The 12,033-nt window shown below is 44.3% G+C and overlaps 1 protein-coding gene across 2 annotated transcripts in view; it reads right to left on the bottom strand.

The window, feature by feature from the left end:
* NOC2L (NOC2 like nucleolar associated transcriptional repressor) overlaps nt 1-11,979 on the bottom strand; it is a 101,968-nt gene extending 89,989 nt beyond the window's left edge. For both annotated transcript variants that reach the window (XM_033921678.1, XM_033921679.1), the window contains exons 1-7: nt 11,855-11,979; nt 9,004-9,177; nt 7,037-7,232; nt 6,841-6,954; nt 5,368-5,488; nt 4,381-4,471; nt 630-708 (exon numbers count right to left, since the gene is read on the bottom strand). In XM_033921678.1, the coding sequence (XP_033777569.1) occupies nt 630-708; nt 4,381-4,471; nt 5,368-5,488; nt 6,841-6,954; nt 7,037-7,232; nt 9,004-9,177; nt 11,855-11,874 (795 nt within the window). In that variant the 5' untranslated portion in view covers nt 11,875-11,979. The remainder of the gene's footprint in view (nt 1-629; nt 709-4,380; nt 4,472-5,367; nt 5,489-6,840; nt 6,955-7,036; nt 7,233-9,003; nt 9,178-11,854) is intronic.
* Nucleotides 11,980-12,033: the final 54 nt, after the last annotated feature.

Here is a 12,033-nt window from a genome sequence, read left to right as displayed (position 1 = left end):
CTCGCAGGCCTGCCTCTTCAAAATGGCAGGTTGGTGGGTTCTGGAATGTGCCAGAGAGGGGCCTAAGTCTCTGATTAGCTGAGGGCCTCAGGCATCTAGGCTAATCAGGGGCTTAGGCCACTTTCTGGTGTATCCTGGGATGCACCAGGGAAGTGCTCAAGTCTCTGATCGGCCCAGACGCCTAAAGCCCATCCCATAGGTGGGGCCTTAAGACCCTTCCCAGCACCTCCCAGAATGCACCAGGAAGGGAAGGCCTGCCGGCCAGAGGAAATAGGCATCCCTTGGGGGGGGGGATTGTCAGGGGGTTGGGTGGCAGCGGGAGGGAGTGGGCAGTTACTTGCAATCCAAGGTTTTACTGTATTATATATGCTCTCTTCCAACCTCTATAGTTAACAATGATATTGACATAATATTAATTTCACACATCCACTGGCCTTCCACATTAGTTGAGAATGGCTGAATGGGTCTTTCTGCCTTTAAACACACCGTATAAGAGCTTGCAGTTTATGGTCAATTCTCCATCACGGTACTCATTCCAGTTGCTGCTGCTCTAGGAAGGCCTGCTGGAAATCCTTAATATACAAGGGAATTTCTTAAAATAACACCAGTACACAGCCTGGTGCAGTTACCTGGATGATGCTGTTCAGGTACATTTTGATATCCAGGCGAAATTTTCCCCAGAGAGGACAAGATGAAGGCAACGCCAGTCTAAAACAAAAACCATGTTAATATTAGTTGGGGCTGGTTTTGGGCCTATTTTCTATACGGAAGTTAAGTTAAGTTTAGACTTTGCTACCTAGGCCCAAACTGTATTTTCTAACGATAATTAAACTGTCAGCATTATTGATTCAAGATAGTATACTGAAAAACTTTGCAACATGGAGCTGGATTGTTTATTCTAGGTGAGGTCATGGGACAGAAGAACAGTGGTGGAAGGCCATTTAGGTCTTGATGATCTGGGACAATTAAGTCCATCCAAGGTGGTCAGAGGGCAGGTCTGTTGACTCCCCTTTGATGGGCCTATCAGAGCTTAAGCTAGAGGCCTTTGCATAATAGTACCCAATTCTATGACTTAATCCTCATTAAGCTGGACCAATCATGAATTGCCAAGCTCCATTACTTCCATGTTAGCCTGTCAACAGCTAATGAGGATTTACCATTAATGGCTATGGAGACAAATCCTATATAACAATGGATTTCCTGGACATTAGCCAGCATGAGAAAGAGAATGTGAGAGAGCCGAGTATGAGTGAAAGCCAGAATGAGAGTGACAGCATGACAAACAATGTGTGACCATGGAGAAGAATAACTTGACAGAAAAAAAGAGGGGGGGGGGGGGGTAACGACAATCTCTTCCTCGGCAGAGGCGAGAAATTTCTATTCAAAATTAAGCTAACATCAGAAATGCTATCACAGTGAAATTCTGTTTTAAATCAGAAGAACATAAGAATAGCCTTAATGGGTCAGACCAATGGTCCATCAAGCCCAGTAGCCCGTTCTCACAATGGCCAATCCAGGTCACTAGTACCTGGCCAAAACCCAAGGTGTAGCAATATTCCATGTTACCAATACACGGCAAGCAGTGGCATCCCCCTTGTCTTTCTCAATAACTGACTATGGACTTTTTTTCCAGGAACTTGTCCAAACCTTTCTTAAAACCAACTTCGCTATCTGCTCTTACCCCAGCCTCTGGCAATGTGTTCCAGAGCTTAACTATTCTGAGTGAAAAAAATTTCCTCCTGTTGGTTTTAAAAGTATTTCCGTGTAAGTTTGAGTGTCCTCTAGTCTTTGTAATTTTTGCCGAAGCGAAAAATCGATCCACTTGTACCCGTTCTACTCCACTCAGAGATTTTGTAGACTTTCAATCATATCTCCCCTCAGCCGTCCTTTTAGAGCAGTATTAGCCTGACAGCAACTAGCAAAGTTCAAGTCCATTCACTAAACAAGGTGGTAAGCCAGAGCAGATATGTGGTATTGACTCTGTGTGGAAACACTAATCATAACATCTTACTGAGACACAGAGATTGTAAGTTTCTACATATTTCTCTAATCTGAACTCAATTAAGATTGTTGATCTGTGTTACTATTGATTTGAACTAAATAAAGCCATATTTTAAAATCCCAAGTACCTCTCGTATATATTTATTTTATCTATTTTCAAAATTAATAAACCGATTGAATCTAAGTTGTGTACAATCATCATACATACACAAATTATAAACACAGACAAATCATCATGAAATACTACAAATGACTTAACTTACCCCTCCTTTTATGAACGCGTAGCGCGGGTTTTAGTGCCGGCGGTAACTGCTCCGACGCTCATAGGAGTTCAATGAGCGACGGAGCAGTTACCTGCACTATGCGTTCGTAAAAGGAGGGGGTTAATCTTTCTAATTTTCCTTAGTACCAAAATTTAATGAAATCTAGACAAAACATAGCACTGATAAGGTATAAACAGATTCTGTTACAACCAGATGAGGTAATGTAAGGAACAGTGATACCCCCGTTCGAGTTCCAAAGCATTTGAGTTCCAAGACAATTTTTCCCACTGAAAATAATAGAAACTGGATTAATCCGTTCCTGGGTCCCACAAACTCAAATTTTAACAGGAAATACACTGGATTTTAATGTAAAATATTAACAAATATTCCAAGCAGCATTCAGATTCTGGGGCACAAACACACACATATAATGTGCAGGGCGTTTGGATTCCGCCAAAGCAGAGTTCGGATTCCAAGACAAAATTTACTACAAAAAAAAAAAGTTCAGATTCCAAATCGTTTGAGTTCTGGGGCGTTCGGATTCCGAGGTACCACTGTCCTAAAGAACAAACAAAAAATTGACCCTTTAGTTCCACAGGCAATGCAAATAACAGCAAAATCAAAAGGATCTGTGGAGATGGTGATGTTCAAGATGCAGGCTTTATTCAAAAATCCTCATCCGCGCAGAGTTACACTCGGTATTGTTTTTGGTGTCTAATCCACGTGCTTTAATATCAGGACTTTTAGGGACCCCTGAGGAAGACATCACTGTCGAAACACGGACCGTGTTGGGTCCACACCTCGCTATGGTTTAGGTCCTAGACATATTTTATGTGGATTATCCAATTGTACATTTTTGAATAAAACCAGCATCTTGAACATCACCATCTCCACAGATCCTTTTGTTTTTGCTGTTATAGAAACGGTAATGCTGCCATAAGTGCATTTCATTTCTGTGTGCCATATCTTAAAAAAAAAAAAATACAATGGAATTAGAAACAGTTCAAAGAAGAGCGACCAAAATAATAAAGGGGATGGAACTCCTCTAGTACGAGGTAAAGGCTAAAGAGGTTAGGGCTCTTCAGCTCGGAAGGAGACAGCTGCGGGAGGATACGATTCAGGTCTACAAAATACTGAGTGGTGTAGAACAGGTAAATGTGAATCAATTTTTCACTCTTTCAGAAAGTACAAAGACCAGGAGATGCCCCAAAGGTTTGGCATCTTTCTTTTTTCTCTCTCTATCCCCTCGGTCCAGCATTGCTCTAATGCCCCCCCCCCCCCCCCGTTATCCCCTAGCAACCCGACCCCTCTGCATTCCTCCCCCCCTCCATGGGATCTGGTAAGGCAGCCGGCAGCATGAGTGAACACGCTACCTTCGGCGGCCCATAAGCTTTCCCTCTGAGGGAACAGGCGACAGGAAACAGTAGAAGAGAGAAAGCTTATGGGCTGCCAAAGGCAGCTTGTGTTCATTCATGCTGCCAGCTCCCCAAAGGATGAAAGAGCTGCAGTGCGGCATCCCATGGGGGAAGGGGGGGGGAACTCTGGACCGCTGTAAACCTAAACGTAGTCATTGCGGGACCTTGCTATACCTCCCCACAGCTGCCGGCTCTGCTCCGGAACAAGGAAGTGACGTCAGAAGGGCATGGACCGGCAGCCACAGTGAGATGCAGAAAGGTCCCGCGATGACTCAATTTAAAGTTTACTGCCGCTGCTGCTGGTTCAGGAAAGCAGCAGCGGCAGAGTAGGGAGGGTGGTTCCGGACCTGGTGGGCCAGCTGTGCATCTCCTTAGGGCGTGCACCCGTGGCGGATCGCATCCCCCTTGGTATGCCACTACTGCCATTGCTTTCAATGGAAGTAAAACCCAGATGTCTCAATCCATCCTCGTTTTTCTGGAGCCATATTTACTTATTTAAAAAAAATTATATACCGCCTATAAACAAAGCGGTAACGCTATGTGCAGCAGCTTGTAATACCTCCACCAGAAATCCCCTTAATACTCTCAGGTACATTTGAAAAGCATTTTCTGCAGGAATCAGGAAGATGATTTGGGTACCATCAACGGTGCTGCTGGGGTGCTATCCCTACCACAGGTTATTAAAGTGTTGTTGCTCTCACCTGGTTTTGCTCTTCTTCTGTTTTGTCTGGAGCTTTTTTTGAACACAGCCAAAGAGATCTCGGATACAGAATGATACCAAGGCATTGAACACTAAAATAAAGATTTAAAAAACAAAAAACAAAACACACTTTCAGACATTACCTAGTACTCAGTTCTAATGAGGGATTTATAACCCCTATTTAGAGACCCACAATATTTTTAGTGGGTCTTGTATAATGAGTCACAAATAGGCAATGGCTTTCAATCTGCAATCTAGCCCATTTCTTGTATGTTTATCTTGCTTCATTTTCCAGAAAAAAAGTGAAGGAGGAAAGGAAAGGGATTTGACAATACGATCTTTCTGTGGTACAATCAAAATGGTTTACATATTACATATACAGGTACTTTTTGCTGTCCCTAGAGGGGGCTGTTGTTAGCTGCTATCAACTCATGCTTGACTCCTAGCGATTTGATGAATTGCGGATCTAAAAAGAAATCGGTTTTCTGCAAATCTGGAAAGGTCCTCCAGTGTCATCCCCATGGTTGTTTTCAACGTGTCCAGCCATCGGATTGCAGGCTGCCCTCTTTGTCTGGTTCCTTCGATCTTCCCAAACATGATGTCCTTCTCCAGTGATTTTTTTCCCCTCGGTGCCTAGGGCACTAGAGGGTTAAGTGGCTTGCCCAAAGTCACAAGGAGCTGCAGTGGGAATTGAACCTGGTTTCTAGGCTACTGCTCTAAACGTTACTCCTCCACATCCCACTGTTAGTCTAACAGGAAGACAAAAGTGCACCCTGTGATGGAGAATTCCTTTGGGGCATTTTTCTATCTATGGCTGCTGCCTGGCGCTGTGCACAGAATATGTAGCAGTTAAGAGGAAGGAGATGACACTTGCGTACGAGCACACACAAAAGCACATACAGAGCCAGGTGAAGAAATGGTAAAGAAAGGGAAGTCGCTATCTTAATTAACAAAACAATTCCTGAACTCCTCTCTTCTTTCCACTTACCCACACTATCAGAAACTTGATATTTACACGGCTCGGTGCTTCCACTCTCATCACTACAGGTAGCCACAGCTGCTTTAAAGGCTTGAGCAATGTCATGGAAGAGCCTTGGCCTCAGGTCAATCTACAAAAAGAAATACTACAGCTAAAAATGCACCCGTAATCTGGGACTCGCTACTAATGAACCCACCGGAAGGGGCACCCTGAGACCACTATTAAAGAAACGAGAGAGGGGAGCAGCCCAAGACCCATTCACAATGATTCTAGTCTTCTTCCCCAACGACCCAAAACAGCTTACATTAAATGCAAAGATGCACCTTACCCTCAGTCCAACTCAGTCACAGTGTTTAGAAAGAAATGTAAGCCGTTTCCTCACTGAGCAAATTAAGATACAAGGCTGCCTTGAATAGCTGGATGATGGTTATAAATTTCCTTAAGGGGAGTTTTTGATTCATTACTGCCCTACTTAGGTTTAGAACTGTTTAATGTTATAAGTTAGTAGAAAAATAGGAGACGAGGGAGCTAGATATTACGGAGGCAGATTAATATCTGATTGAATGAGGGCATTTGATGAGGATGAAAAGAGCAGCCTGAGGACTGAACAGCAATTGGTGATTTTCCTTCTGGGTCAGTTGGGCTATTCTAGTAGGTTTAAAAAGTATCCCTCCTTTTCTAACAGTTATTCGGTTTCATATCTTATGTTTTAGTGCTCAGTATAAATAAGATTTTTAAAAAATGATTTTAGATTAAAAAAAAAATAATACATGCCTTTTTTTTTATTTTATTGGATTTTAGCCAAGTTTGGATAATAATAATAATTTTATTCTTATATACCGCCAAAGCCATAATAGTTCGAGGCGGTTTACAATAAGAAGAACTGGACAATCAGCAAAGATAGGCACAATGTAAAGTCATCGAATACATGTAAGCAGAATACAGAGATAAGGCTTAAGAGTTCTTAGGGTACAAATCGGTTAAACAAGTTTGTTTTTACTAGTTTTCTAAAACTTAGAAAGGATGAGGGAGTGCGTAATAATGTTACCCAGCCAATCGTTCAGTTGACCTGCTTGGAAAGCAAGTGTTCTGTCCAGGTATCTTTTGTCTCGGCAGGCCTTTATTGTTGGATGGATAAACATATGAACTCTGCGTGTAGGCCTAATAGAATCTAAGTTAAAATGAGAAACCAAGTACATAGGGGCCGAACCGAGAATAGATTTGAAACAAAGACAGGCAAATTTGAACAGCACTCTTGCTTCCAGGGGCAGCCAATGGAGTTGGATGTCACGAACAGGCAAGATCATTATATAGATTATGTGGTGAATTAATGCAACAAGTAGAGAAGCATTAACTTAACTGCTTCTAATCTACTTTAAGCCTTGGCTCAGGTTTCTACAGTAGCCCAGTGGTTTTTCTGTGCTGAACAGCCCTCAGGTGCCTGCATGCACATTGTGTTCAGTTCCTGTTCATATTCCTCACCTCTGCAGCTGCCTTCCAGCTATCAATCATCTTCAAAGTCACAGGCACCAAGCTGGCTTTCTTGCGTTTGGGAACTTGTGCTTCCTCCTGTTCTTCCTCATCTTCACTTGCTTCCTAGGTGAGCAGAAAAACCAGACGATTAGCTTTTTGTGGTTGGCTGCAGTTCCTCTTTTCATACTAGCTACCTCTAAGGTACCTGCAACTTGTCAGGCAGTCGGTGTGCACCCCTTTCCTCCTCCTCTTCCTCATCACCAGAGCTGTCCACATCATCAAAATTCAGCAGCGAACGATCATTGTCCTCCAGGAACTTGTAGAACTCAGGATCTTTCTCCTTGAGACGAGAGAGTTGATCCTTGTGTTCAGAGGCTTTCCCTTTTTTCTTTGGAATTTTCCTTGGCAAGAAAAGAGAATTAATACAAAACCTGTTAACGTCTCCACACTCATTAAAAAATCACTGTAAGTAAGCTTCCTTGAAGACAGAGAAAGGGAAGAGGACAGGACTAGAGGTCTGCAAGGGAACGGGGATCGCGGGAATCCCCCCTAACCCACGGGACTCCCACGGAGAGCCCCTCTAGCCAACGGGACTCCCACAGGGCTGAAAGGCTTTGGAAGCAGGGTTCGTCCATATAATATAATGGACACGTCAGCCTTAGTAAAAGAGGGGGGTTTATAAGATAATTACCTGAACAGAAAACAAAAAAAGGGTTCCACCAAAGAGATTCCACAAGGAAAACAGCAGCGCAAACACAAAAGAAACTGTGGAATTGATGATCCTGTCAGAAGTAATTGCTGCTTTTTATGGGGACAGGCGGGGATGGAGGTAATTCCTTGCGGGGATGGGTGGGGACAAAGAGGATCCTGACGGGGACGAGTGGGAACGGAGAGGATCCTGATGGGGACGGAGAGGATCCTGACGGGGACGGAGAGGTTCCTGGCAGGGACGGGTGGGGACGGAGAGGATCCTGGCAGGGACGGGCGGGGATGGGTGGGTTTCTGTCCCTGCACAACTCTCTAGACAGGACCCTGTTTATTACTAAATGATAACCCAATAAAAGCATTTATATGCAAGATGCTGGGCTTGTGGACCTTTGATCTGTCCCAGTATGACAATGCTTATGTACTTACTCCTTCCATCCCCATGATTACAAATTACAGTAGAATCTCAGTTAACCAGCTCTTGGTTAACTGGCCTTCTCACCCAACTGGCCCCCCCCCAAAAAAAAAAAAAAAATTGCCGGTGAAAAAAATAAATGTCCCCCAGGCACTAGTCCTGAGCTGGAAACCTTCCTCCTTTCCTGAAGCCCTGAAGAACTTGAAGTGGCAGCAGTCCTGAGCCGCGAACCCCACCTCCCTCCTGAAACGAAGCACCAAGACGCAAATCCTGCCTCCTTCCCTCCCTTCCTCAAGCCCTGAAGCAGCTCAGTTGGGAACCCTCTCTCTTCCACCCTGAAGCATAAGCGCAGCAGCAGCCCTGAGCTGCAAAGCCACCCTCCCTCAAGCCCCGAAGTGGCAAAAGAAGGCGGTGGTCATGAGACGCAAACTCCCTCACTCTCTCCCTTTCTTATCTGAAATACAGCTGGTCAGCAGGAGGCAGCCTCAAAACAGGCTGCTTGTGGCCAGCCCCGGCAGGGCCTTTCCTCTGACGTGCTTCAGGTAAGAAAGGGAAAGAGCGAGGGGGTTATTGGCTCAGGACCGCCACCTGATTCTGCTGCTTTGGGGCTTGAAAGAGGGAGGGAGGAGGGCTTTGCGGCTCAGGACCGCTGCCACGCTGGTGCTTTGAGGCAAGAAAGAGGGGGAGATTGAGATATTTGGCATCCACAAATCCCTGTGGATGCCAGATCGTTGAGATTCTATTGTATCTAAATTTTATCTAATGCAAAGATGGAACGTAGAGAATAGATATTAAAGACATGGAGATGAACCACTATACAGTATGTTTCGATAAAATTCCAGAAAGAATAGAAAGCTGCTACTTCCTTGGTTCTATACTTTCTGAATAGTTGGTTGATCTCTTCTGTTCAGCTCACCCCAAAGCTTCACAGAATCAGAATGAAGCAAAAAAGGAGCAATGCTTATTGGTTTCCAATATCAGTTATAATTTATTTCCATCTCTATAAAAAGGGAGGTTGGTCTTTGGCATTTCATAACAGAAGAAAGACTTACTGCTCTCTTTTATTAACTTTGAGGATTTTCTTCTTTTTGCCACTGGCCAGGCCCACTTCCTTTCTGCTGTTCCCCCTTTCCTTAGGCACTGAAGTCTCCCCTCCTGAGTCGCTGTCATAGTCCGAATTAAATCCAGAAGTTAAAAACTCATCCACATCCAAATCAGCCAATTTCCTGGTCAAGAGAAAATAGCAGACATATAAGACAAAAATAAACAAACTATTCCAGTTTTATGCTCATGTTATTTCACTCTCACATATATCCCTTCTATCATCCAGGAGCAACAGCTTATATCAAAAGTATTCACTTCCTACAAACAACTAGATTCAGCAAATGTCTGAACAGGTGACTATATCACACTCAGCAGACAAACTATAATCAACACAACATTCAGCAGACAAACTTCAGAGCCAAATATAGTAGAATTTAAAAAGATACAGAGAAGGGCAACCAAAATGAGTAAGAGGACACACTGAATCTCATATAAGGAAACACTAAAGAGGCTGGGATCTTTAGCTTGTAGAAAAGACGGCTGAGAAGGGAGAGGAAATAAGTCTATAAAATCCCAGAGTGGAGTGAAATGCGTAAAAACAAATCAATTGTTTATGCTTTCAAAAAATACAAAGACTTAGGGCTAGATTCACTAAGGGAAGGATTGGATCTGATCCATGTCCAGGGGGCTGATTCATGAATCGCCCTCATGCAAATGAGGGCGATTGGAATCACACCCCCAACCGAGTGCCCAGATCGCTCTATAGCGATCCCGATGCATGCGCAGAATGGTCTGCGCAAAGAGCGACCTTTTGTTTGTTTGTTTTTACTCTCCGTGCCAGGCAGAGCACTACTTTTTTTTTCTTTGCAAGCCCATGGTTTTAACCCGCTTCACTGCAGGGAAGGACAGGAGAGATTCGGGGCTTGCAGAGAAGAAGGATCGGGGCACAGCAGGGTAGAAGGCAAGGCAGTCGGAAAGGACCCGAGTGACTGGTCCTCAGCAGTTGCTTATTTTTGATCGGTCAACCCAGTCGATGTCCCTCTTTTATTTTTAGTGAATCACTGCCTGCCTGCACATAAATGCCGTTTCCCCTCATCTGCATGCGTGGATCGGAGGATGATCGGGGCAGAGGTTAGTGAATCGGGTTGGAGGGAAATCGGGTTGCAAAGGGGTCACTAAGTGGTCGGAAGTTAATCGGTGGGCTTAGTGAATCTAGCCCTTAGAAAAATACCATTAGGTCACTAAATAGTATATTTAAAACAAAGCAGAGAAATTTTTCCACTCAACACATAGACCCCCTTTTATCAAGTTGCAGTAACTGGTGAGGTAAATTCTCCGATGCTCATAGGAAATGAATGAGCATTGGAGCATTTATCTCACCGGCCAGCTCTAAAACACTACCACAACTTAATTAAAAGGGGCCATAGTTAAGCTCTAGACCTCATCACTGGAAAATAAGGTAAAAGCAGTATCTGTGTTATTAAAAAAAAAAAAAAGGTTCAGACAAATTCCTAAAGGAAAAGTTCATAAACCATTATTAAGGCAGACTCAGAGAAAGCCACTGCTTATTCCTAGGGGAAAGTAGCATGGAATCTCACCAAACCTGGTGTGAGCCTGAAAAACAGCCACTGTTGGAAACAGGATGCTTAGCTAGATGGCCCTTTAGTCAGACCCACTACAGCAGTTCTTATGTTTTTATGTATTTCTAAAACAGGGGCCTCTTTTTAAACCAAAATGATGGTTAGAAAGCCAGACTGATAAATAAGGTTTCCATGTCAAGATTTTATTTTTTTTAATAAGCTTACTGGATTATTTATTTACTGCTGACCTACGTTTTAATTAACACAGTTTATCGAAGCCACTGTGCGCAGTACTACACTTACTCTGCACCCCTTTGGGCACTTATTCCAGTTCTCACATGCAAGCAACCTTGCTATGTCTGAGCCCCCTTTATATACAGCTCATCCCTCAGCCTATTTTTACTTACACAGATCAAAATGAAGGCAGATACTGTACGACCTAGCCATTCTGCCCATTCGTGCTATCTGCTTTCCTTATCAATCGCTTAGAGGTCCTTTGCACTTGTCCCAAACTTTCTTGAATTCAGATACCATTTCAGTCTCCACCACCTCCACTAGGAGGCAGGTCCACAAATTTTCACCACCCTTTCCGTGAAAGTATCTCCTCGGGTTATTTCTGAGTCTATCCTCTTTCACCTTCATCCTATGTTCCCTCTTCCCATAGCTTCCTTTCACTAGAAAGAGAAGCTCCCAGTGGTGAGCAGACCTACCAAGTACTTGTGACTTGGACTGGCCTCTGTGAAGACGGGATACTGGGCTAGATCAGGGGTCTCAAAGTCCCTCCTTGAGGGCCGCAATCCAGTCGGGTTTTCAGGATTTCCCCAATGAATATGCATGAGATCTATGTGCATGCACTGCTTTCAATGCATATTCATTGGGGAAATCCTGAAAACCCGACTGGATTGAGGGACTTTGAGATCCCTGGGCTAGATGGACCATTGGGCTGACCCAGTAAGGCTCTTCTTATGTCAGGGGTGTCAAAGTCCCTCCTGGAGGGCCGCAATCCAGTCGGGGTTTCAAGATTTCCCCACTGAATATGCATGAGATCTATTTGCATGCACTGCTTTCATTGTATGCTCATAGAGCTCATGCATATTCAGTGGGGAAATCCTGAAAACCCGACTGGATTGCGGCCCTCGAGGAGGGACTTTGACACCCCTGTCTTATGTTCTTAAGACCCAGGCTGGGGAGGGAGCCTCCAGACCAGCTCCAAGGCATCTATCACTGTCTCTGCGACAAACTTTCCCCTCAGTCAGTAGGCGATCAGGAAGCTACTTACCTCTTCCCTTTTCCAGCCATGCTGATTCTCTAACTCTCAACGTGCCCGACCCGTCCGTTCCCACAATACCCAGCGCCCCGGGAGATCCGGCCAATAGCAGCGCGACGAGGTCCCGACCCCTGACGTCACAGCAGCACCCATGCTGTGGTTGGTAAAGAATGGCGAGCCTCTCTGGGGCG

This window comes from Geotrypetes seraphini, chromosome 15 (assembly GCF_902459505.1).
Source record: "Geotrypetes seraphini chromosome 15, aGeoSer1.1, whole genome shotgun sequence".
NCBI lineage: Eukaryota > Metazoa > Chordata > Amphibia > Gymnophiona > Dermophiidae > Geotrypetes > Geotrypetes seraphini.
The sequence above is the reverse complement of the archived record's forward strand: the minus strand, read 5'-3'. Positions and strand labels throughout refer to the sequence as shown.